This window comes from Gobius niger (genome assembly GCF_951799975.1).
Source record: "Gobius niger genome assembly, chromosome: 5".
In the NCBI taxonomy this organism is placed as follows: Eukaryota; Metazoa; Chordata; class Actinopteri; order Gobiiformes; family Gobiidae; genus Gobius; species Gobius niger.
The window spans coordinates 19,862,212-19,889,984 of record NC_136856.1 but is presented as its reverse complement, the minus strand read 5'-3'; the positions used below and the strand labels follow the sequence as shown (position 1 = coordinate 19,889,984).

The 27,773-nt window shown below is 42.5% G+C and overlaps 2 protein-coding genes across 4 annotated transcripts in view; one reads left to right on the top strand and one right to left on the bottom strand.

Moving 5' to 3' along the window:
• macrod1 (mono-ADP ribosylhydrolase 1) overlaps window positions 1-27,773 on the top strand; it is a 93,725-nt gene that overhangs the window by 14,874 nt on the left and 51,078 nt on the right. The gene's annotated exons all lie outside the window — the stretch shown is intronic.
• Window positions 9-27,701, bottom strand: flrt1b (fibronectin leucine rich transmembrane protein 1b). 3 transcript variants are annotated; one of them, XM_079556947.1, is made up of 3 exons: window positions 27,603-27,701; window positions 6,183-6,892; window positions 9-4,344 (listed from the first exon to the last, which is right to left on the bottom strand). In XM_079556947.1, the coding sequence occupies exon 3, from the start codon at window positions 4,333-4,335 to the stop codon at window positions 2,143-2,145; it is 2,193 nt and encodes a 730-aa protein (XP_079413073.1). In that variant the 5' UTR covers window positions 4,336-4,344; window positions 6,183-6,892; window positions 27,603-27,701; the 3' UTR covers window positions 9-2,142. The 3 variants fall into 3 exon arrangements, with proteins under 3 accessions (XP_079413073.1, XP_079413072.1, XP_079413074.1); XM_079556946.1 differs by lacking the exon at window positions 27,603-27,701 and adding an exon at window positions 24,919-25,600; XM_079556948.1 differs by lacking the exon at window positions 27,603-27,701 and adding an exon at window positions 18,077-18,315.

The following is a 27,773-nucleotide window of genomic DNA, read 5'->3' as shown; positions in this document are numbered from 1 at the left end:
AGACTACATTTCTTTTTACAAGTCTTTATTCATCTGCTTAGAAAAAAAGATGACAGACCATTAAGTGGAAAGGTTCACACCTATTTTTATGTTTTTTTACATAAGTGTGTTTTCATCAGCGTTTCTGAGGGTGACACAACAAACAGAAAATGGATTTCTGCACAGCATAAAAGAAAGCATCAGTGCTTTTAACAACAAACACAAAGTCAGACAAGAAAAAAGAAGAAGAAAACTCACACCGCAGCTCTTCGCAGAGTAACAGGCCAAAAAATGGACACAAAAGATGTCAAACTAAGAGCCCCATTAAGTCACTCCTCTGATTCTTCATTCTTAACCCTCGGTCTCGCCCAGTGTCTGACTGTGTGACTGTTTAATGCATCTGGAGTTTAAGTGTTTCTCTTATGTCAAGCTGCACCTTTTTCTCTTTATCCTTTGTCTTAAGTTGCACAGTGTGGCGGTCAGGCCATGGTCCCTTATCAAAACTGCTCTGGCTCTTAATCAAATAAAACATTTGAATCTTGTGAACTCATAATGGCACTTGGACATGCTCTGTATTAAAGAGAATTAAAAATGACAAATTGAGGTTCCTGGGTTGTGCAGTCGGTGTATGTCACAAATAAATTCTCAAATGTCTCAAATGTTCTATGGCTGATGCTAAAGCGTACCAGCAACAGCATAGTTTCTGTAATAGAATAATAAAGTTGATATTGTGTTGGAACATATTAATAATTTACCACAATATGATGACCTTGTTGAACTTGACAGAAAAAAAGCGGAACAAAAATGAAGCCCAAAAATATCCCTTAAGCATAAACATACTCAGGTTATAAATGTTTAAACAGGTGCTGTCAAGAGATCATTATTGTCAGTGTTTTGATAGTTTGATTCTATTTGCATATTTTGCAGTAAAAACCTTTTAATGCTTTGACTACATATTTTTTTAGAACTTCAGGTTGATTTGATTTCTTTGCCAATGAGGTGAGACCAATTAAAAAGTTATTAGCGACTTTCAGGGATTTAACCGCTCTCACAAACTTAATTGGTTACTATTATGAGATTTCAAATTTTGGTTCATTTTTTGCAGTTGCACGGGCAATTAGGGAAAGACTAGTTACAGAACTAAGTGATGATTGGTGTGCCAGCTAGACTGATTAATAAAATGGTTCTTCTCAAGGGGTTTCCTGAAGGTTTAATAGGGCAGTAGAAAATCAGTTCTGTCTCACATGTTTATTGGATCTTTGATATGTTTTCAGAAGTAGATCCCTTTTCCTTCTTTTTGCCTCTTACTTGCCTTGTGTGCCTGAAACCAACAGACCAATGTCACTGGCTCTATCCAGCAAAACAGTTGTTTTTTTCTCTCTTTTTTTTCATGTCTGCGAGGATCCATCTATCCATCACCTCCACACTGGGGCTCTCTCTGCCTCTCATTAGTCTCCCCATTGCTGGGGCTTGTGTCTGTCGTCTCTGTCAGAACTGTTATCGCTGCTGTCACTTCCCTTGGCGAGAACAAAGTCGTCCTCTGCTCATGGCACCACAAAAGAACCAAGAGAAAAGAGCCCAAGCCAAAAAGAAAAGACTGCAAAAGGGAGAAATTAAAAGACCTTGAATAAACTAGAGACAAGAGAGGGGAAGAGTACAGCTTTTCATGTCAACCATGATGCATTGTCATCTGCGGATTATAACAGCCATTGATTTCTTCTGTCATCCTTTAATCTATACACCCCAAAGCTTACAGTTGTAAGATGGGAGAGCTATCTCTATACACATCAAATGCCTTTCTTCATATAAATATATTTCCAGCTAAATCAGCTAAGACTAATTAAGTTCTGCATTTTATTAAAGCCAAGAGGAACTGAGGGTTTGAAAGATGCTTAGATTTCCAAGAGCAAATGTAACCATTTTAACAATAAGTAGCACTCAAAGGGTCTATCATGAACTCAGATACAGCAGTAGAGTATAGTAGGACTTCTGTCATTCAGTAGCAATGTCCTATCATCAGTCTTTCTACTAAGCAAACCATTAAGAACCAGCAGAGGCACAGAGGGTACTTTGGAAACAAGGACAAACGGCCACTGGCTAAAGTCGTCATTCTTAAAAAATGACGTCTGGCGGTCGTGGCTCAGTGAGTGTGTCCCTGTGTCATCACGTGTAAGCGTAGTCTATGTCAGGGATGCCCCCCTCTCTGTAACCACGGTTAGTGCCATATGTGACATGGTGATGGCTGGTTTGGCTTAGAACTGTACCATTGAGGGTGCCAACTCCATGGTTGCTCCGGTATGTCCCGTTGGCTTGAGAGGAGGTGGAGGAGGAGGAGGGGAAAATAGTGTGAATGTAGGTAACATCGTCCAACTTAGGCTGCAGGGGCTGATGGGCCATAGCTGTCATCTGAAACCCTGCCGGGGGCGCTCTAATTTCTAGAATAGAATTGTCTTTCTTTGTTCCTGATTCTACGTAATCATCGTAATGTTTACCTCCCCGGCTCCTGTTGTATGAACCCGAGTCCCCAGACATGTATCCTGTTCTCTGTCCATACCAACAGAAAATGCCAAATATTAATAAAAGGCTGACCAGCGCAGTAGCACCCCCTATAATCCCTGCCAGAGGAAGGACTGAGAGCTCTGAGTCTTGGGTGTCTTTTCCTGACCCCTCCCCTCCTGCACTAACAAGAGCCTCTCCAGTCTCTATTTGAGCACAGGCTGGGGCTGAGTCTTTACTGTCTGTGTCATAACCACTGGCCCGAGATGAGCCCTTGCTCACAGACCCGAAGGAGGGCTCCTGTCGCAGAGGCAGTAGGCAGATGAGGTAATGGGAGCGCGGAGTGAGCTGGGTGAGCAGGTACTGCCTCCTCTCTGCTGGAACCAAAGTCTCTGTTATTGAACTACTGCTTCCTAGACGCAGCCAGGACAAGCGGAAAGAGGGCGCTGGCTCTGGGCACAGCCAGCTCACCAGCACACTGTCCGAGGAGAGAGGTTTAACAGTCAGCTCTAGGCCCTCTCCTGATACATGCCCCCCTTCACCTGGGGGCAGAACCATTAAGTCTGGCCTCTTAATTCTCATTGTAAATAGAGATCCTTGTGTGGGAACCAGTGCAGGGGCAGTGGTGGTACTTCTGTGTGGAAATGTGGCAACTGGTTGGCCTCCATCCGGACTACTGCTGTCAATCACCTGGTCATTTGGAGAGGGATTTACACCTGCTCCAGGACTGGGCCCAGTTTGTGGGCCTTCACACTGCTCCATCGGAGAGGTGACGTCTCTGAGTGTCTGGCCCCTCACTGCCTCTGGGCCCTGGCAGGTGAGGCCCCGGACTGTCACTGCTGCTCCTCTGCTGTGCAGCCAGGCGTGGAGCCAGCGCAGGTTACAGCCGCAGTACCAGGGGTTTCCTCTTACTAGGAGCATTTCCAGACTCTCTGTATCCTTCAGAAGACCTCTGGGTAGACTGGTCAAATTGTTCCCTGACAGGTCCAGCTTCTGTAGCCGCTTCATGCCATCGAATGCCCCCCTGGGAATATGTGTCATCCCATTATCCTGTAGGTGTAGCCGCAGTAGGTGAGCGGAGGGCAGGTTGACTGGTGGAGACTGCAGAGCGTTCCTCACCAGAGACAGCTCTGTCAGGTTTGACAGACGTGAAAAAGTGTCATCTGCAATCCGGGTGTTGGCCAACAGGTTCCCATCCATGACCAAGCGTCTAAGTGAAGAGAGACCACGAAAGGCATGAGTAGGTATTGTGTTGATTCTGTTGTCATCCAGACGTAACTCCTCCAAGGAAGAGGGCAATCCTGCAGGGATGCTGGAGAGATGGTTACGAGAAAGAAACAGCAAACGAAGCCGCGGTGTCCCAGAAAAAGCCCGTTCCTGGATGCTAACTGTGGATATAGAGTTATCGTCCAAGTGTAAACGTTCTAGTAACGGTAACTTGGCTAGAGATGATCTCGGTAACGTTCTTATGTTATTATCCTGTAAGTGAAGCTCTCGTAACGAAGGTGGGAGATGTATGGGAAATTCATCCAGTTGATTGGCATACAAGTATATAACTCGTATTGAGCTGCTGCGTTCGAGTGAAGGAGGCAGCCCAGCGTTGGGCAGCCGGTTGCTCTGTAAGTAGAGTATAGCAGCGGTTAACGGCAGGGGTGGAATCAAGCTGAGGCCGCGGTCGTTGCAGTAGACGAAACCTTCATCACAGCGGCACACCGATGGACAAACAATGCCCTCATCTCCCTCGCCCGTCTCCATGGCGATCGCAGCTGCCGCCAGCTCCAACACCTCGGCCAATAAGGTGAGGCACAGGAGCAGCAGGAACAGCCAATCACGGAGCTCTGCCAGGCCCTCGGTCGCCATGTTTGGTCTCTGTATAAAAGACAAGAAATAAGAGTGTAACTGCAGTTATGTTCAGTTTTTCATGATGTGCACTAGTGTTGTTTTGCTTAGGAATTATTTAAGAACACCAATCAACTTTAGTTATAACTATTGACGGTTAACGTAGATTACGGTTTATAGTAATCTTTTACTTTAGTTGCAGTAGTAATTGCACCTACATTTCTTGCATACTTTGATATATAATAGGCAACATTCCATTTTTTGTAACCAAGAAAAAAAGTTGTGGTGTAAGAAGTCTCTCTGGATGACTTTTCCAGTTGTATATGGGTCAGATCGACCAAGCAGAAGACAGTTAGCGAGAGACGGCGCTGAGAAGTGGCGTGTAAGATTACGAGAATCAGTAAAAAGAGAAGACAGAGATCGAGAAAATTGGATGCTGACAGTTGTGTAGAAAATAAGATGGGATGCATTGTTCTCCATGGATTAACAGAAATTGAGTGAGTGACAGAGTGATCTACAGGGAGGAATCACGTTAATTGCCGGCAGTGCGGCGAGTTGTAAAAGTGTGACTGCACTTCATATAACCGTAACTTACTAAAATGTAAACACACATTTAGAATATATTTTCATTCATACATTCTGCATGAGCTTTGGGTTAAAAAAACACAGTGAAATGTTATTTATAAAAAATACCTACAGAGAAATGCACTCTCAGAGCTATTATACACATCTCTCAGAACAAGATCACATCCATTATGTATGCATACTCTGGCATGTTATTGTTTGTAAAATTTCTATAAATTATTCAGGAAAATGGTGCTGAACTCCCCAGAAATGGTTTGTCAAGATGTTTTACTGAGCAGCATTTTCTGCAACATTAATGTTTGGGGATGTCGTTCTATGACTTGTTTCTTGCAAATCCCTGACACCGGCATCAATAACATAAATTTACAATTCAGATAAAGTGATCGCACTGAGCAAACAGTCACAAAGCACTATTTATAGAATCTGAATATCATGCACTGGTGAGACTTGTACTGATTTCATTGTGGCACAGTTTTGTTTGAAGCCTTTCTTTTCAGTAGCCTGAGGGTGGAGAATGTGCCCTGATGTGAAAAGCTTGACATAATTTGACAGCAGATTTGATAAACAAATCCTCTAAAGGCAAGTTTTTTCCTGACTGAAACACACACGACTGTGGCTTTGGATGTGTGCTTGTAAGTGAACTCTGTTCTAGATGCAAAATTGCCCTTTGGCTGCAGTCAAAATCCATGCAAAGCAAAGACGAGATGTAAGAATAGAGGGGACAAAGAGAAGGATTGAGGCGAGAAGTCACATGGAAAACTGGACTGTCCTTTAGGAAAGAGGGAGTGAGTTCATGTTCTGAATGTGTGTATTAGATTTGTCTGGACACAACAAAGCAAGACAATTCCCTTCAAGTTGGGTTCTCTTTTTAAAGGGACAAAATGGTGTGTATAACATCTTTAGTTCTTTACACTATTAAAGCATAAGAAAAGCATAAAAACTATATAATGCATTTAAAATGTGATTTGGATTCTGTGTCCGTACATTGGAAAAGTCAGATCAAAAGTATGTGATACAATATTAGAATGGGATATAAATAGTTGCTAACATATGCTGCAGTGCTATCACACCTTTTCATAGTGTTTCCTTGTTCATCTCTAGATTATTGCCAGTTTATTTTCTTTGCTCTATTTAATGTGTAAATCTTGTTTTCACATTATAATGTTCTTTCCTTTCCAACATAGGTGTTTTTCAACTGTGTAGCTCATACAGTGTCTGTTTGATGACGTCAGTGATGCAGGCTTGAGTCTGAGATTTGATTTAACAACACTGGGTTTACTAACCTGTGCAGATTCTCTCTGTACTTTTCACTCAGCCGCAGCTTGTTGTACTTGTATCAAAGACTTCACTTAGTATGTGGGAGAAAATGCGATTGTTTTTCTCTGTTTTGAATCAGGAGTCCTTAGAGCTTAAGGCTGGGTGAATGATGCGGGTGATGATGGCCTGTACTCCAGGGTGCCACTTGTTGCGACTGTAGCATGGCTCAGAGGGGCGCCCGCCCCGTCATGTGTGGGGCGCTTGTGTGTCCTTTAGCCAAGATCTCTGTCTGCTTCTCTCTCAGGGTAACGGCTTTAAGGCCTGCCAAGTCATCTCATCTTCACTAAAGTCCAGAGGCCCCAAATGGAAACCCTTTCCCCCAGATGCTACAGCTGGGCAGGCAGACAAGGGACGTTTGAGGGTTCAAGGGTTCTTCTTCGAAGTCAAAAGCAATCCTGGATACTCATGCAAGTAGTAGGTCATGCAAATATAGTTCAGAAGTGTGCAACACTTTGCTTTTAATAGCCGACTCTGAGTGTAACGAATGAGCAGAGGCACATCTCTCTGTGAGCTTGATCAGCTACAGTTGGTCCATGCAAATCTCACTGCTAAAAATGTAATATCTTCCTCTTGAAGTTTACATGTCCACAAAAAAAGAGGGGATCATCTTTGCTGAGCTTGTGGAATCCTTCAAAAGACCTTGACAGCGTCCGATGGTGCTCCAGGGGAGTTTAATCTAAAACAACACAAAGGACAACAGTATTAGACATGCAACAAAGGGCACTGCCATTAACAAGTAACATTATACATCTATATACATATCTAAATTCAGATTTTTCATAATGATACTCAGTTATAATCATTGCTATGTTACAAGCAGAAATAACTAGGGGCTGGATTGTGCGTGTGTGTAGCCCTGGCTATTTTGTATGCTTGTATATTGTCCAGTAAAGTTAAATGGATTGTGTTATTGGACCCAGAGAGTTGATTAAATCGAGAAGTATTTTTGATGAGACTGAGCTGTATTCAGGGAACAGACCAGTTGTTTTTGCAGCTTATTTCAATTTTATAACATCTCATAAGATTTTTAGGACTCTGGTGGTGGACTATGCTTTGCCTTTTGGGCCTTGCACATCTGTAGTCTCTGCTGCGATATTGACCAAGGCGTTTCTTGCTACAGTTTTAAGTCAGTTGTTTGTAGACAGGAGATTGTAGAAAATTGTATACAATTGCACACAGGCAAAGATGGTGTTTTAATGTTTGTGCAGTCCTGTGAGGCAACTCCTGTTGTGCTATTGAGCTATACAAAACGATTGATTGTAAAGATGTAGTGCTGAACGTCCTTCTATTTTCTTCTGAGAGTAAATCATGAGCATCTTTGCTTTATTCACTTGATTTAAGCTTTAAGCTAGATGTCCTTGCCGATGCAAAGCTTTCCATATCTCTGCCTGGGCATAAAACATAATACAAAAAATTATGATTCATGAACGCTGGACCTTTAATAAATAAACTTGGCTCAAACTAAAACTGAATGCTTTCCACACAAGTACCATTTAACACACTCAAATATTCCACTGTCTCCAAACAAAGGTGCTGCAAACCTGACGACTCAAAAGCCACGCATTGAAAACCCCCAACTCCACATCCCATGGAAAGCTGCTATAAACACAGCACAGCCGTTTTTGTGTGTGTTTTTTTAACAAAGCTAATTGCATTAATTTTATGACCCTGCAAAAGTAAATAAGGTATATACTTTACTAATAAAAGACTACTGTTTATTTTGGCACAATATGGGACGCTAAAAGCTGCGCACTAAATAATTTTCTGACCTGTTATAAAACGAAGTACCTTATGAAAATACATATGAAGGTCACTACTTCAGCGGCAGAAGACCAAGCTCCCTGTGGACACAAACCTGCCATTAAGCTAACTCCATGCTTTATGTCTGTTGTTTTTTCGCACAAAGCTTTCATTAACCACCCTGCGCTAAGTGCCTGTGTCTTGTGCGCTGCGCCGAACCCCCAAGTGAACGCTGGCTTTAGAAATATAAGGTTTTTCATCAAGCGCACGGCGCACACTGAGGCAGATTCTTCAAGACCATTAACTGCTCGGCTGCTTACACACTTGCCCCGCTCGTTTCATCCCGCAGTAAGTAGACTACATATCCAACTGGGAAATTATCATGGCGTTTGCTTAAACACAAATAGAGACAAATAAAGCTGTCCTCGTTTTCATTTTTAAGGACACACACAGCTATAAAAGCTTTGATCAAAAGGCCCCAACCCAGAGTGTCATCCTGCTAATTCTCAGGATGATAGTGTTTTACAAATATAGGAAATCTACATATTAGGTGACAGGGGCTACATCCATTACTGCGGCATTAATAGAAAAGTTATCTCTCAATATTTTGATACACTGTGCTACTAAAGTTACATTACATAATTTGACTACTTCTACCACTTGTAGCACTCTCTATTTCTGTCTCTATAACTTTTCACTTGCCACAAAAATAACATTTAGCCAATTACTTGACCAATCCAATGATTTGCCTTGAGTGATGAATGCCATCGATGCTTGAGAATGATTCAGTGTTCTCATGTTCCAAGCCCTGCTCAATGTCTCTGATGCCACATATAAGCCGTAAACCAAATCATAATTCAGATAGAGCCCTTTTAAAGAATACCATTCGTCATTCATTAATAGCAGTTGCCACTTTAATAACAATAACTGTCATTGGAAACGGGTCAAGTAATTGGTTGCCTTGCCTACTACCTCCGCTGCACGCTAATCTTTGCCCACTGCAGGCGAAATGTCTGCCGGCTCCGGACAAGCTGTGAATATTGAGCACGTTTCCACAGCTCACTGCCATCGCCCATTAGACATCAATATGTGTAGCTCTGTCTGTGTAATGTGCAAGCTGTCCTTAAAACTTCTTGTGATGGATTTTTGAAGGTAAAGGTAGCTTGCGGGAGCAGGCAGTGGTTAAGAAGGAAAAGAAGAAGGAGCTTGTATCGGAAGAAATCAGGAAGTGGAGTTCAGAAGATGGTTTTACAAAAAGACACTTGATGATGCTGGAAATTATTCAAACACGGTTATCTAAAACTAGAACATTGTACAACTGAACTGTGTAAGCATCTCAATATAGTGTCTCAAAAACATAACTCATTCTGCAGATGCAAGACGTTCTCAAAATTAAACTAGGAAGACATCTTATAACTTGTGACTTTTCTGTTTCCTCTTGCCTGTTTTATAATAAGAGAACAAATAGTTTGTAGAGATGTTAAAACATTGACTTGTGGATGATAATCCTATAACGTTTTATCAATCATTAAATGACAAAAATGAACAATGGGCTGATGGCTAGCCTGGCATCCAGAATGATACCTCTCTGTATATTTTATATACGGGCAGGACACTCTCGTTTGCCGCCACTGCCAAGCTCAAATGGATCGGTGCAATCAGATTAGTTTATTTACGTTCACGTGTTGTACATGAGCAGGATCACTCTTGGGACGCAGAAGTTACCTAAATAATATTTATGGATGGGGCACGAGAGAGCTTAAGCTTTTTTCCAATCGGTGGTAAAACCCAAAACACATTGACAGTAGGTGAGTTTTGTGATTCATAATCCTGTTCGAAGATTAACCCAGAGCCGCTAATAACACCACATCAACGACTGACGCCCGCCCTTCAATGATTGGTTTACACTGCTTCCTGTTTGCTTGTGTATGTTACGCTCTGAAAATGTAGTTGATGCCAAGTCTGACCAGACTCAATCGCTGATACAGCAGCGAGTCTGGATTTTTCCAGGCAACAGATAGGAAGCCTCACTTCCTTCAGTCCAGTTCCTTCAGTTCAGTTTTTAACCACAAAAAACTAAGTGTATCCCCATCGATTATGGGGACTGAATACAGTCTCCATAGCATCTGTACAGTGGGCATGCACATACATCATTTTCATTCCAAACAGAGCCCTCATCGTTCTTTACTGAGTGTCAAAATAACAATAATAATGCAGACTTTCTCTCATCTGGCTTCAGTTGCTGTGCCGTAGGTACGCACTGACATAATTTGCTTTCTGTCTATAATATTGAATGTGTTTCTAAAATGTATATTTTTTAAATGATCTTGACATTTAAATATAGATGCTGCTGTTGACGATGTAGCCACAATAGCTCGTCTGCCAGTGCTTTGTATGCATCATTTTGTTAAGTGGCTGATAATTTGAATAGAAGCACAGTTAAAGCTAACTGTTTCCTGACATGGATCATTAGTTCAAATGAGATTTTCAAATACAAGAGAATGACCTCGGCTTTCCAATCCAATCCAGCTTTATTTCTTATGCACTTTAAAAACAACACAGTTGACCGAAGTGCAAACAAGCAAATAGTGGGATAAAGGCTTCAGTGAAACAAAACAGGAAGGAGTCAGCCGGCAAATACAATAACAGGATTTGCTGAGGTAAAACCTGTCTAAATTATGTTTGTTTCAATTGCCCATTTCCTGCCTCGCTTTGGGCTTAGTGGCTCTTTTTGTTGATCTATTTTGTTCTTCGTCACTTTTACACCACTCAGAGAAGTAGCTGTGATAAAGAGCTCAGCCGGCACAGCGCAGGCAGGTGACCTTTATGATGTTTATGTCAAAAGCGCTGCCAAATGACCCATCGTTGTTCATCTTTTATGCACTGTACTTGTTTTTGTGGGTAACGGCGAGCGCACAGAACATCCCGCTCCTCGAGGGGACACAAATCACTCTTGCTCTTGTGAGCCAGTCAATGACAACTGTGTATAGCCCACGGGCGCAGCTCCATTATGTGACTTTCAGCGTGGCTTCTGTACAGACCAAATGCTCTGGCTGTTTTGTTTTCCTCTACTTCTACACTAATGATATTGTATTAGCATTTTCTGTTCCCCTGATGGGAAGGCCAACAGAGCTGATAGTATGACTGAATAACTGCAAAAAATGTGAACAAATGTAGACAAAGAGATACTAAGCCCGGGGATAATGCAGCTTAGTGTGACTTAAACCTTTTAGGTGCGAAATTCCTCAAGCTATAACTTTTAACCCATCTGTTGTTGGGAGCCGTCGTGCAGATGTGCCAGTAATGTAGGTGCAGGAAGTGATTTACATTACGGCATGTACAGATGGAGGTAGCATATGCACTCAAATATGGCCAACATTTGTTAGCGGTCACCTTGTGCAATAACTGTTGAGTCTGGGCTGGCAGGTGTGCACTCCAGACACAAAAGACAGATTTGAAAACGTGGCTAATCAAGGAAGAGTCTCGACTTTTCTCTTCAGAAGGACCCGTTCCAGCCATTTACCGTTACTTTGATTTCCCCTCTGAATGGTTCCTACTTTGCAAAACCAAAACTTTTAAACATCGAAAGGGGCTGCTGTGTAAAAATCGACAAAATGCAATCTCCTACCAGTGCTTCCTGAGGATTGAGAAAATGAAAGTCAAAGAAAAGTGACAGGTGTGGTACTTAGGCCATCAGTGCACAGCGGGGGGACTAGAATGGGAGCGAGGTGGTGAAGAGCATGGGAGTAACGGTTCCATCCGCCGCTGCACGGGGACCGAAGTGGGAGTGTTTTGTAATCATGTGGCTGCCGAAACCCTAGTGTTAGCGAGGTTGATGAGTGTGCGTCCCTGCTGACACATGCGCTCCCTCTATCCACGCTGCTGAATATTAATATGGAGCTGAGAATTCCTCCGAGCCTCATTGTTAGACGGCCCTATTGTTCTGCTCTGGCCCCTGCCTTGCCGCGCGCGTGTGTGTGTTTAGTTTTAATGCCCCGCTTGATGTCCACATTGTGTGCTTATGCATATTACGGCCCGCGTCTTCATGGCCTCGTGTGCGTCGATCGCGCCTGAGCGGTTGTTAAATCGGCAGAGGGGGAGATGGGCGGCGCGTGCTTGTTGCCCGCTGCGGCCCATCCTGATGACTGGCCTGAGAACACTTGGAGTCGCCATCAGGGGCCCAAACACTGGCAATTATTTCACCTAGAGGCACTATCAGGAAAATGAACACTCTCATTAAAATTGTGCACTGTTGTGTGTATGGGCGCGCACACGTAGACAGCCAGTTGGAAGGCAGCACAATATATGGCAACAGCAAGTGCTTGTCTCCCAATCGAACTCTAATATGTTGCTTACATTTGACTGTGCCCGTCTGGCCATGCGTGCTGCTTTACACATCGTTTACTCTTATGTGTATTCGTGTGTGTGTGTGTGTGTGGTGCGAGTGTACGCGTCTGTATGGATTTATGTGACTGCTTAACAACTCTGCACACGTAACCCCCCCCCCCAATCTCTGCCTCCGTGTTTCTCATTTACTGAGCGAGCAGCGGAGAGCAGAAGCGAGGGGAATGGAGAAAACAAGTGATATGGCGGCAAGAGATGCGGCGAGGCAGTGCTGGTGCGGTGGTTGAATGGGGTTTGAGGTTTGCGCAGGAAAAATGGGGTAAAGCCAGAGGCGGTAAAAGAGGTGGATGGGGCAGAAAATGGATGTTGCTGGTGTAATGTGATCTGGAGCAAGGAACTACTGTCAGGTTTAAGGGTTCTATGTCCGTCAAGCTTGGATGCAAAAAAAAGACTGTGTTTGTTTTAAAAAATATACACCGGTTTATGTAGAGTTTGTCCCTTTCTGTATCGCCAATGAATAGATTTCACCTTGACCTAAACTTTTACGAATCGTCAAAAACATCGATTTAAGAGCAATGGACTGGTTATGAGGTAATTGTATGGATCTTCAATTCCTTGGTAGGGCTCTCCTCTCAGTATAGAATTTTTTTTAATTTTGTAGAATCAGACTGTTGATAAATAAACGCAATAAAAAATTGTCATAAAATTGTCATACGCTTTACATCTCCTTCATTCAAGGGACTAGAGTTAAAGGACACAGCAGACATTCATATTTAACGGCCCCTTGACTCCAACACATTGAAGGCCATGACTTTGGGTCGATCCATTGGAGGGTGTCGGCTCTGACCGAACCACTGCCGAGAGGGAGAGAAGGGGTTGGGAATAGAACACAGAGGGCGAGCGAGAGGACTTGGGAGAGCAGCTACATAGAAGAGTGGTCCGTATGTGACTGGCTTTCTAACACAACGACACACAGCTCCCATTTAGCTGCAAAGGGAGAGGCTGTGTGACATGAGAGGGGTGACAGAGCAGGGATAATCAGGCCTAGATGTGAAAGGAAGGCTTAAGTCTCTGTTGTTTTCAAATCTAGGATCAGCGTGACACTTTGTTTACTCTCCATCAATTAGCCACAATGGACCAAGCACTTAAATTATGAAGCAGCCACAGTTTAATTATTATTTAATACATGTTTTGCATAAACATCTTTCACGCTGTGCTGTCCTGTAAACTGATCCTTTCCAAAAAAAAATTAAAACGACAAAAAAACATTGGGTAAATACAATGGTTTATTTGGTTGGTATCAAATAATGAACTTAAGAAATGTCCAGCTTCAGCACCAACTGAGAAGCTGTGTTTATTAAGGGCTTTGCCACATCATTAAGATTGTCCACATCTGGGACATCTTAAAGCAAATCTGGCAATACAGACAAATAGTGAGGTCTTTTAAAGTAAGCTGAAGTACAAACAAACAAGATAATGCGGGATTTTTTACGAAGATTCATCTGAGGTTTTGCATTTTATGTTTCCTTTTAAGAGGTAACTATTTACTAAAGCCACCTGCTGCTTCTGAAATGTCACACTTCACTGTGAGTGGTTCGGGTTAGAGTTCTGCATCTCACTCACTCAGGACATGGGAGAGACAGACTAAATATTGAAGTGTTTTTGAGCATAAAGCTGCATAAAAAAAAACACTGAATCACGCAATGCCAATATCACCAAAGTAGCACATTGTCACAGAGATTGGATCATGATTCACTTGTCATCATGTTGCCCAACCCTAAAACTACATTCATTATTTTGAGCGATGTGTTTCTAAAGGCAGACTATAGTGTAGACTTTGACGCTGACGAGAGGGGCGCTCTGTGAGATCTTCCAGTTCTAGACCTGGCGTATTTAGTGGGCTGTACGTGGGCTGGACAGACACCCATGGCCAATAACGATGTGTAAAACCAACCAGAGTCTTTCCGCGGCCGGGGTGGGGCGAGGGGGAGGAAGAACGTGTGCTTTTGTTTGGATGGCGTTTCAGCCGAGTGCAGACCCGCGCCACTATGGGAGCGTCGGTATATTCACTCGGGACACTGGACATGGACAGTGTTTAACTCACAGTGGGATGAATAAAGTTTTTAGTTTGACTGGATGGAGCTCATAAAAGCCTATAATGCTAAAGGAAGAACATGATATGCTGTAAAAGGAGAGTGGCGCTTCTTTAAATAAACCACACCTCACAGTCGACCCTTTTTTTTAATAAGCAACAGCTGCGCACATGCAAGATGACGTCTCATTATGAGCAACGCAGTCCTTGTGCCAGGCGGAAACTCGAACCCTTAAAGTCAACCAAGCTTCTACCTCCAAGTTGCGTTGTACAATACAAAGTTGAAGTTGGAATTCAATTTCAAATGGACAAAACGCATCACTCACACAATATCCCACATCGTCTCGACACTTCCTGAAACTCAACCTCGCACCATTTTCCCTCTGTGTGACCTGTGAACCTGTTGTGTCTGTTCTTGCATACATAGCACCACCTTTCCGTCTCGTGTTCTTGTTGCTGGTTATAATGAGAGCGACGGCATTATGCATTGTGACAACGCTATACTTCCCACTTCTACTCTCACTGGCAGTTCACTCCATGGTGCCGTTTCTGTCTGTCTCTGCCCCCACCTCCCCACACCCCATCGCAACAGCAGCCGAGGTCAATTATCTCTGAATATCCTTATAGACCCGACAACGTCAAGCTGCCGGGGAGGTGTTAAGTGGCGCATTATTTATAAAGCTTTCAAGCTTGTTTCTTTGCTGACATCCATTCTCATCTCGCACGTTTTCATCGCATTCCTCATTTAGATATACATTTCTCACTTTGCGCGTAGATTTGTTCAGTGTGGAGTGCTTGTCCATCTTCTTTTCTTCCTATTTAGTACGAGGGGGGGCACAAAACTCTAGCTGTGAAAAGATGACAGCAAACCACTGAAAAAGCAAGACACGCAAATGGGAGCTGTTCAAGGGATGGGTGCTGAAACCTATTGTCTCAACACAGGGCGAGATGAACCAGTGGAGATATAGGAAAGAAAGCGAGAGGATGGGGGTGTAGATGGAGGCAGACATGCTCAATGAAAGTGAGCAGAAAGAGCTTTTTGCCCTGGAGGAACTTGAATGAACCGCAGAGAGGGCGTAAACGAGACTTTGAAAGAGCACGCCGGGGGAGAGGAGGAAGAACAGAACGACAACAGCTGAAAAAGGTGGAAAGAGGTGGAACAGCCAGAGTTGGAGGTGTTTTGCATATATATGACGGCAGTAATGAAAGTGCTTGCAGCTTCATTTTGAACGCAGAGGCTAATAATTAAAATGGTCAGGCGTCACACTGTGGGCTGTAGACAATTGGATGCATAAGCAGTAAATAAACTGTATTATCTCTCCAGGGGCTCTGTAGAGGAACAGCGGCCTCGAAGGCAATATTCAAATAACGTCCAGCTAACTCGCCCGCCATTCACCTTAAATTAGTCCCTTAACGCAAACGGCCCACTTAATGATGAGCGTTGATGTTTTCAGACTAAAGTTGCTGCTAACCAATGTACCTCTACTTTCAATTAAAGACGGTTTCATAGCACACACTTGCTTGGACACAAAATGATTCGTCCCCCCCAGCATGTATTTCTTGGCAGAGTGAAAACAAGTCCACTGCAGCAGCAATTAAGACTCTTGGAATGGACACTGAGATTCCAGTGAAAAGTCCTCCCAGATGAAAAGCTTTTAGGTGGGTATGCAGCTCCTAAAGTAAGGGTGGGGATAGGCTTCCCTGCACGTTTTATCGCCCCTGCGAGCTGAGAGCGGAGTCCACCCACATTGTGCTGCAACAATTTCTCAGCCAAGGCATCTGTTATATCAAATTAATAAAAACATATTCTCAAGCTATAGTTAGAACAAGCTGGATCCTGTAATTGCAGCCGTGTTATGTGGGAAAAAAATGCTGCTATAGAGACAACTAATAACTTGAACATCTGCTTTCAATAACGTTCTGTGTCTCTCTGTACACATTTGCACAGCCTGCATCAATACAGTGTCATGCAGTGATCTTGTTGAAATTTTAATGAGATTGCAGAGCTGTACATGTTGACATTCAAGTATTCAGAAGAGATTGTGGCATTTGAATAAAGAAGTCCAAATGTCTGTCTATTGTGACTGTGAGACCCAAATGACTGATATGCTGCAAACTTTTGCATTATGGATCACATTATTCGCATTAGCGATCTCTTTGGTCAATGCAAAAACATTTAATTTCATTGTGAATGCTGGCAAATGAATGACCAATTGTACAATACGATCCCATTCAAATCCCAGGCTAATTTCTGTGGTACAAATGGAAGTAAATTTTTCTAAATGCAACTAATAATATGATTTTCCTCAGAGGCTGGCAAATGGGCTCAGTAATCATTACAGAATCTATAGATCATAGTATTAGTTTATTGTACGTAATAATACTTAAAGTAAAAGTATAAACTTGTAAAAGCTATGACAGTATATTCACTTTAACGGTTACATCGAACAGGAGTTTTTATTCTTTCAAAAGTATCGTCTGTGCCTAACTAAGAAATGGCACTTTACTTTTGGCAGTGGAGGTGGGCAGGTTTAAAGGCCTCCCAGAGCAGGAATGTGGAAAAAGACTAGTTGTGTTGTTGTTTTGTCCACTCTATTCTGACCTACGACAAATCCTGTTTGAACAAGTGCATAATCCTAACCCGGAGGTGTGTTGGATGTGTGAATACAAGTCTATGAGGTAGTTTTATGAAAAGCATGTTTTTGCTTTAGCTCACGGGGCAGTTCCAGTTCACTGAAGAACGGTTTCATACACCAGGCTATCAGGAAGCTGAACTCCCTCCCTTCCCTGCCCTCCCTCTGCTTCCACCCCTTGCTCCACAACCAAGGGAGAGAGAATGAACTATTTCGATTCATTATGAAATGAATTGACAAATAAAATCTTTGAATCTTTTGAATCTGTTTCTAAAGCATGGGACCAAATGTGTTGTATCCCATTTGATACGTCTATTCATGAATTACTGAAGACTGAAGCCATCTAAATATTGTTTTTGTAAATACGTCTTGCTGTAAGTCTATGCGGGCTGAAATATACACAAGCACACATCAGTAACATTTCTACTGCTCCGATTGCTACATGTATCCTCCAATCGTGTCGCGTTGATGACCAAATAGAAAACCCAACAGCAGAACAGTTTTACTCTGAAACACAAACACGCATCAGGCCCCGAGGTCACAGTATTTGTCACTATAGTATAAACTTGCATTTATGACTTCAGATCAGACTCCCTACAGCTTTGGAGATGTGTTTTTGAGCCTCCATGTATTTGCTCCTAACGGCATGAGAAACAAGTCATTAAATCCAATAGGATGTAAAATGCCCCACAGAACTACGAGCTAAGACCTAAACTGAAGGTTTCTATCTCATTGACAAGCTTTACCGCCTGCCACTCCCTCACACTATCTCTCCAGTGCTGTAATTCCACTTTTCTTTTCATTATCTTGAGAAGAAGCAAAAATCCACAGGAGGTAAACCTGTGAAAGCTAAAAGAGAATAACTTGAAAATGCGTGGGAGCATGTTGTAAGAGAATAAAGTGAATGAAGCAAAAGTTTGTATGGGGCGGCTTTCAGTCAGAACTCACTGCGTCCTTTGTTCATCATTGTAAAGAGGTTATGAGAACAATCCAGAAAAGGCAAATTATCAAAGCAAAGCGATGTGCTAAGACAAGTGCAATGCATGCATACCTGAGTGATCAGGAGAGATTCACATCAGGTCAAAGCCCTCTCCTGCCCACAGCTCTTCACAATTCAGCATTCTTTCGTCACGCCTGCAGAGATGGGGGACTGGATGTGACTTCGTAATTAGCTGATATACATGCGTGTTTCATTCTTTGATCATCTGCGCCAGTGCGACGCTGTTTTCTTTTCATCTTTTGTTGCCTTGGTATTTGGCAGTAACTTGGCATTTGTGTCTATGAGCCACTTGTGCTAACAGAGAGGAGATGGGAAGATTTTGAGAAAAAGCTAATGTATTGAGTGTTGCTTGCTCTCTCAATCAATGAACACTTCCAGCAGCTCAAAATACATACAATGAACGGGCATTATGGGTAACTGAGACAAAATGAATAAAGATTTATCATGTATCGGGGTGAGGAAATATTAGGCAGCAAGTATCTTCAAATTTGAGATACAAAGCAATTGGCAAGTAAGAATTTTTACATCTATATTGTAATGGTCCGATAACTAAGCATAACTAATATCTCCAAATCCACAACTTTTATGGAGGTGTTCCCAGTCAGCTGTCAAATCAAAAGTGGCCCAAGATGATGAAAGTGTGACATGTGACGCACATTGGGAAAGATTAGTAAAAGAATGAGAAGTGCATAGCCCCAAACTGAAGCAAATTTTCTAAAGCTTGAATTTTATATTTCACGTGTCACAGAAATAATTCCTGCTCTAGGCGATGTAGTCTTGCACAGATGTGGCGAGAAGAAGACAAATGTGTGGTTGTAAAAAAAACAATCTGGAGCCTGGTGTGTCTCGTGTTGGGGAGAAGATGATAAACTGCTCCGTATTCCTCATATAATCAGCCTGCACTGCCCAAAGGGGCTTGATTTATTCATTAATACTTTCAAACCTCTCCCTCTCCATTAGCTACACAGCCCTTTGATCCACAGCGGATCAAAACAGAATCACTGTGTCAAAGAGACCCTTGATGCGATCATGTCCATGCTATGTTCTTCTTTTAACATTTACTCTATTCTACCTTTATTTAGCGTTTCTTTGTTAACAGAGCGCAGTTTCTCAGATGCCTTTGTTGGTTCCATGTGGTCATTGCAATTACCAGATGTGTATTATTAGGCCTTGATGACAGCAATAATTCTTGTCTGGAACAAAATGTAAAAGTAAAACACTAGAATTAACTATAATAATGAAACATAGTGTTGTTGACTGAAAAATAGATCTTTGCTTTTATTTTTGCTGTTCGAATAGAAGTATTATTTTATACCAGAATAGCCTGCCACAATTCCATCTTTTCTAAGGAATTACTGATTAACTCTAACTCTCCCTTTTCATCTAAGCACACAAAGGTATCTGGCTCTGAATCTCGCCTGCTGCCCGACCTGTAGTTCATTTCTGCTTTACTCCTACTCCCCGTGACCTGCTGCACTGTGCTTCTGTGGCCGCAAATGGACTGCCTCACAGTCCAGACACAAAGCCATAACACAACACAACACAACACACTCTAATGCAGTGCCAACACAAGAGTGTGAGCGAGCCGAGCATTGAAAAGCCTTGTGAGCTGTTAAAACCTTCCTCAGTGTACTGCTCGTCTGTAAAAATAATCCTATCTGCCATTTACTGTGTAATATATTTATTTCAATTTTGAGCAGAGCATGTTCATTGAGTGATCCTGACAAAAGGACGGACTTTCCCATAGCCTACAGCTGGTTGCATAAGGTCTGAGCAACAAAGACTAAAATCAGACACCAATTTTGTCCGAGTCGTCCATCTGTTTGTCTGATTCTTGAGCAGATGTTGGCATTTTGTACAAACTCTAACCAAAACAAAATACTTTTGTGTCTTACATTTTAATTAGTTTGATTTTACATTTACAGCAGCTTGTTTGGTCATAGACTTTTATTTTTATACAAACACAAGAAAATGGTTTGTCTTTGCTGTTGACAGTGTTCAGAAGGATGTTTTTAATTATTTTTCATATGAAAAGTAAAATCAAGTAAATAGTTTCTGTGGGTTAAAATACACTGACTACACCAACAACTGCAAACCGTTTCCATTTCACTCATAGTTGAGCTGTTTTTGTACAAGTCAAAAGTGCAATATTAGAGTTTTACTTCTGTTAATAAAAGTATTTTGAACTGATGTTTTAACACATTTATTGTTGTAATAAATTTGCTCTGACCAGAAACATCACGATTAGGGCTGGGCAAAAAATAGATTTGATTAAAGGCAGAGGCAATCAATGTAAGAAACTGAAAAGTCACGATTTTTAAACATCCAATTTATTAATGCAAAAAAGAAATAATCAGAAAATATGAATCAATTTTACTGAATTTTTAGAGTTGGTGAGTCAAATTGATTCAAATTTTCTGAAAATTGATTTTTTTTGTATGAATAATTTGTATGATAGAAATCTAAAATCTAATCAGTTATTTTGTTGTAAATGGGTGGAAAAATAAGAATAAGGAGGGTCGCCCAGCTCTAATCACAATTATAAAGTCTGAAAACTATTTCAGTCTTTTCTACATAACAATTCCATCTATCTATCCATGTTCTTCCACTTGTCCATTTCCGGGTCGTGGGGGCAGCTGTTGGAGCTGTCCAAATCACATTGCACCAGCCCCTTATGGTCTGACCCGTCACCTAGGACCCGTTTGCCATGGGAGACCCTACCAGGGGCACGAAGCCCCCGACAACAGAGCTCCCAGGATCATTCAGGTGCTCAAACCCCTCCACCACTTTAAGGTGGCAGTTCCAGGAGGGGATGACAATTCCTCAGTTCTTTATTGAAAAAATGCTTTACTTTAACTCTTAAAGTACTTTTAAACTTTTCCTTAAGTATAATTTTCCTGTAAGGAATCAAACAAAATAGGTAAATGCCACTGTTCTCTTCCTCAAGTCTGCGACAGGTACAACATTCGGGGGAGATAATGTTTGTGTCACCCTTGAAGCTCCAGCCACAATACACATGAAGAATATAATTAATGAAATAAATTTGTCAACCAACCACAGACTTTTTTATACCCAGAATGTTTTGTGACACTATATTGGATGACACAATGCGCTGTAATCCTTCGTAAATCATGGGTGCACTCTCGCTCCGAGTCTGCTCACTGTTATGAAATCATTGTATTTGGGCTGTGCTAAGCTCTAAATCTGGGAGAGTGCACACGCTCGCCTTTACGGGGCGGGGTGCTGAGAACATTAGTGTGCAGGTGTATTGGATTCTGAGTCACATTTACTACAGAAGAGGGGGGTCTCTTCTCCTTTATGCTCATCCCATGTAGATCGTATTCGCTAAATCTGTTTTCTGATGAATGATGTTAACATGAAGTTGACAAGACCATTTCCTTCCTTGCAGATCAATACAGAACAATTTCATCCAGTTCAATGCATCTGATTGACCAGGAGACTATATATTCATTGTTGAAACGTTTTCAGCATCAAAGCTTTCAGCTCGGGATCAAGAGATGATTTAAAAGTACAATTATCAATAACATTGTATTAATGGGTTTTGTAATTAAAACAGTAAAAGTACAATCCATCAAGGAACAACACTAAAACTATTTTTAAGAATCATTTATTACATTTTACTGTAACACCCACGGTGTTTGAATCAATATTTTGGGTGTTGCAACATACACTATACTGTAAATTAAGAATGGTCCAGCCTCCTTCTTCCTGAAGCCAAAAACAAAATGGGGCAGGCCCGGAAGTTCCTTGCTCTAATGCAGTTCCCAATAAAACATTTTGCCCCTCTCTAAGTCATTATTGAACACAGGCTTGCCATTCTTACCTCCATGGTTTGTCTTAAATTCACTCCTATTTTTTTTCCTCTCGCTCTTTATTTTTATTTATTTTTTTAAACGGAGTTGGCTCCACAAACACAGACAAATTGCTAGCATGCGCAAGCTTCAGTTAGCCCATGCTGAACGTGATGGGACATTCTTAATTGTCTATGGTTGTAACCGGTAAAGACTGGGTATAGCCCCTGGCCCAGATCAGTTCTTGTGCCGTCATAAGCTTTGTTTCCTGTAGGATACTTGGATCACATGGCCACTTTTTTTGGTTGGTTTCCACTTCACTATGACTGGTTAAAAGTCGCATGTCACTCGCCCAATTGGAGAAACAGTTGGTGCAAAATAGACTGCTTGTTTGTTTTATCATAGGGCTGCTCAATCGTAATCGTTCCAAATAGGGAGATCGTCACAGAATCTGATCGTGATTCAATTGAATATCGTCATGTGCTCCATATCAGAATATAATAGAATGGTACGAATAGTCCTTCAACCCACTGTATGTTTAGTCATCAGTATAATGCAAAAAGCCTTGACAGCTGAGATCTGCATTTCAATAGACGAGAACTTGCTCTTGACTGATGTATTGACTGGTGATGCATGCGATGTTGTGGGAGTCAGTGTGAAGTTGCCCTGGAACATCAGACACAGTGTTTAGACATCTAATAGTCATCCTCAGCTCAACACCTGCTGTTCTGCCACGGGCCATGATCTCAGCGCCTTGTCTACCGCTCACCGGGACAAGCGAGCACATACGGTAAAACACCTACGAAATGTACAGACCTCAACAGAAAACATGATGGTGAGGCTTTTAATCTTCCCGCACGTACGTTTAACAGCAGCCTTGTGCAATATAGAGAGACCATCCATCAAGTTTTGCCAAAATTCACTTCCTTACACCACAATGTTTACAAAAAAAAAAAATCGCTTCACTTTTGTCAAATGGGTTTGTCAAGTAGAGCATTTCAGCCTCTTCTCACTCATTGTGAAAGTAACCACTTCTGGCCTGCTATTGTTTCACTTGACTTTCGCTCCCAATCAGATCTTCAGTTCAAGGTGATGATCAGGAAAATATTGCCCTTCCTTTAGACTTGCATGTTATTAATCATCAACAGAAACGCAAACAATGTCATAAAAAAACACAGGATGCAACACACATAAAAACCTGCCCGCTTCCTTCAGCCAAGGTTCGCTGCAGCAAAAGCAAATTGTCTGTGTCTTAGTGATTAGTGATTTGCATATTGATTTGGCATGTTTGGACCAGTTGCCCCTTCCATCCATACCCTGCTTATGTGCACAGTGCCTGCGACTCTGGATTACTCTTTGTCATGTAGCCCCCAAAACGCGTGGCAGTAACAGCTGAACTGTACGGACTGTAGAGGAGTCAGATTTACATAAATTGCAAAGAAGGACTACAGTAGTTTTAATGTACTGTGGCAAGTATGTCATTGGCTTATGCCGTCGCCTCCATGCCAACCGGGCTTTACATAAATGTTCATGCTAGAGGTATAGGGGAAGAATCACACCAAAACACAGTCGACAACAGTCTTAAATTCTTAGAGACACTGTATAGGCACATTATAGTTTGTATATATTAAATGTATGGAGTTGCAAAAAAAAGAAAAGAAAGACAATTAAAATCATTACATGCAATTAAGAGCATGTGTGGGCCTAAGCTTTTAATGAACTCCATTGAGATGTTTTCAGTCTATTGCTGTAGCGTTTTAATGTAAGACTTCTATGAGAGATGGAATTTTGTTTCATATGAAATGATTGCAGTCTTGTAATCTGATAATTGCCTCCATTCATATTCGATTTCGATTAACCTTGCAAATAACCATGTTTTGAGACAAGATTGGTGTGCGCTGCTATAGCTGTGCGGGTTCATGTACAGGGCACCCACCTGGTGTCCTGTTGAGTGTTAACAGCCAAGCCACGCTGAGCCTAAAAGCAACAGCTAATGTATCGCTCAAACCTGTGCTCCTTAAACAGTGCTGCGCTGGTGAGGGTTATCACAGTGACAGCGTTAAGAGCTCCACATGGCAGGGCCCTTTGTTATGATCAATGACAGCTGGAAGAGATTTCAGGAAATGAAAATACATCGACTCCGCCGCCTCAGAGATGACATCGCTGTCTATGGGACTCAAACGACCCCTCTTTTTTGTGATAATACAGGTATTGTGTTCTTGTGAAGCCCTTTCTAGTGTGGCCTTTTTAAAGGGTGAGTTACATAAGCGGCTCGTCTCTCTTGTCAGATGGTTGAATGAGAGAAGATCAAAAGCCAAAAGTGTAGTTATTCCCCCCCTCTATTTTGCCCATGTGAACACTTGGCCTGGTTTGGGACACTAATCTAGTGTGCCGCCCCCACATCCCTATACCCACATTTAGTTTTGTTCAGTCTTGTCCTATGCCATTGCTTTGCTTGCACATTACACGTTTCATTTGTTCATGTGGTTATTTTCTTTAATCCGTCTGTGTGGCTTTGACCCTTAGAACCTCAATCTAATCTCGTGTTTCAATATGTCCTTGTATGACTGCTGCTAATCCATGTAGCACACATTACACACATTACACACTGTATACATGTTGTCAGGAATATGTGTTGAACCGCCTTGAATAATGAAACGTTTTCTGTCTGTCTAAGTGCTGTTTAGTGTCTTGTGCAAATCCATCTTTTAAGGCTGCAAATAATGCCATGCACTTGGGGCATGCCCAGCGGGATACAGCAGTGGCCCTATGAAGGCTCAGTAATAGAACATAAGAAAAACACACAGCTCACGCGAGGGAGGGAGCATGGAAAGAGCGATGGGAGAGATGAGAGGAAAACATGCAAGTGGGAATTTATCTCTTCACAAAGTATAATCTTTCACTTTAATATCCCAACTCTCTGAAGCCCCGCTGCTTTAAATATTGCACTTTTCTCTATATTCTCAAGCGTAAAACCGGCTGCAGCAGGTACAGCACAAATGGGTAAAGCAGTAGCCTACAATAAAGAGTAAAGAAAACATTTAGGTTGTCCTTAAGCCATGTAAGTTTAACATTGCCTACCTATCTTTAGAACTACTCCGTCGCTTCTTCGCTTCATTTCATCGCATCTTTTCCAACACGCGCTCTCCGTGTTTTCTCCGGTGATCGTTTACGGCTCCGTGGAGTCACTCCTCGGTCACTGCCCGGTCAGTGCTGTCTAAAGCCCACAGAAGAACACGAACATGCGCTGACTGCTGTCGGAGCTCCGACCAAACCGCTCTCCTTAGAGAAACTGCACTGACTGAGCCGGAGAGAATGAAGCGCCTCCGCTCGAGTCTCGCCTTTCCCCTGCGTCTCTCGCTCCTGCTGTCAGTCACTTCTCCGCACAACTTCTCCACTACAGTTCCTCCCGAACGGCGTCTTTGGGCTTCACATTAGCTCAGCACACACCCTGCGTCCGCGTCAAGCGATGCAAGTGTGTCTTGTCGCTCGGGCGCATCTCTCCAGTGTTCGGGGTGCCCTGCTCGTTCACATAAACCCACTGCGTTTAGAATCGCGTTGACAGGTATTGCTTTCAGCGCTCCACCCTCTGTTTCCGACTAAAGGCACCGTATTGTCTGAGTCTCTTTGGGTTTTCACAGAGGATGTGCTCTTCTGTGCTCCGTTACAGGGGTTCAGCGGGTCACCACGGTCCAGCAATTACCGACAACTGCACGGCGTTTAGACTGACAGGTGCTCACACTCGCTGTCAGAGACGCACTAAGCCCAGACTCCAGAGCCGGTCTGGGGCCGCCTATGCTCCTGATAGGCCCAAACGAAATACATTTACATCCTTTGGGTAACGGGGTGAGAGGTTTTTAACACTTGGAAACGAGACTTGACTCTTTAAGCCTATAGCACTTGGTTTGAGTTGCAAGTAAAACATGGACTAATGTCTCACAAATGCTGTCCCGGGCATCACATGGTCTCCACAGGGAAACTGTCAAAGAGCCAAGTCAGCCTAATGATTAAAGCACCATGTTTCCTCACACTTAGTGACCAATGGTTTGCCCCAGAGGCACATTCATTTGGGCTGTTCTCACAGAGTCAGTATGCACAATATGAAACAATCAAACCTAGAAACCACATATAAATCACATATGCCCCGATCAAGTGAACCGCACACAGAGCTGGAAGGTACGGGCTCTGGAGAGCTCCCATGTGGGCTGGTGTCCCAAGGGCTTTGGGCAGCTGCACCAGCAGCACCCTATGGCACTCAATACCGCTCACTACACAACACACTCACTGCAGGCAGCAGCGACTAAATAAACGCAGAAGCAAACAAACTTCAGATGTCTGCTGTCAAAATTGTGTATTTTGTTTCCCAGAGGACTATCGTGCACCACATCTGTCAATGTTACCCACAAGGAAAACACGGCCAAACACATCGATGAGAATTAGTTATTGACCTGTTTATTAAAGTTATTTTCTCCACAGGAATAATATATTATTGTCTAATACAGTGTGTTTGTAACTATTATATGCAGCAGACCATTAAAGGTCTGATTGTTGCTTTTTTTTATTACAAACAATGAAAGAGGAAGCCACTAAATGAAAATGTTAGTTGTTTTTCTGAACTAATTCCTAGCTTTCCAAATATATTTCTAGCATCACAGCTCTTTACAGGGAAGAGTTAATAGCCACATTTCACCCTCCACAATGTTCTTAAGGCGGACAAAACTCAATTTATTCCACTAGGGGAAAAAAGCCTTTGAGTGTTAAAATATGTGTAATTACTCTTAATAGTAACTTAGCTATAAGTCCATGTCTGTCCTTTCTGCTTCATTTGAATATCCCTTAGAGGCAAGAACAAATACACAGCTCACATTTGAATGGCCATCCTGGCTGACTGAGGATTTGCATGATGTCAGTGTCTCTCGTCTTGGAGCTGTTGTTTTCTGCTGTTGTTACTGTAGCTCTGCACACTTCCTGTTCATTACCATCCATTTGACAAACAAGCACCAGTGTCTGGGTCCTGCTCAGACCTGTTCAGTAGAGAGAGCAGACAGTAGAGCAAGAGCATCCCTCTCTATGCAAATATTAAATGAAAATTCTATGACAATTAATTATGAACAAAATATATTACAATATTTTATCGCCATGTTATCACCTGTTGAATAACGATAAATGTCCTTTCTGTCATTTGGCGTCAACCATGTGGCATTTATCACTGCCCCATTGATTAAGTAATATTTGAATTGTAGATCATTTATTTTAATTTGAGCCCAAGTGTTTCTGAATAATGTTTTTGTTTCGTATATTGATTTCAGAGACAATGTCAGGCATCCACACCCCTGCATCTACCATCCCTTTGATTGGCATCCTCGAGTGGACCAAACTAAATGATGGCCTGAGATTAAAAGACTTTCGTGGTTTAAGCATGAGCTGGGCGGAGGTGGAAGAGAGAAGGGTTGGGAGGGGGGAGAGAGAGGGAATAGACAAACAAGTTGCACTGGGGCCTGGGGAAAGGAGCCTGCCAAGTGCATGGAAAAATATAAAAAATAAGACGGATGGGTGCTGTGCTGAAGAACTTCGCGGAGAGGACGTAACTGGCAGTTTCAAAAAAATCATCATTATAGTGCACTTACACTCACTCAAGACGCGGCATTCGCAAACAGGTGACCAGCAAAGTGCACTCCACTCCTCGCCAACCTCGCATTGCCCTTGCTTCTCATACGATCAACCATTAAGCCTCTATTTAAAGCGTTTTATTTCGTCAAACTCACCTCAGAAGATCTGCTTCATCTCGGTATTTTATGATCCCAGCAAATTAAGTCCTATACGCGCCGGTCCCTGCTCAACTCTGCACTGAGCGCTTCTCCCATGTCCCCCCCCCCGCCCCCCTCGCCGACACCTCACACTCCTCCCCTCTCGCCTGTGTATCACTTATCGCCCGC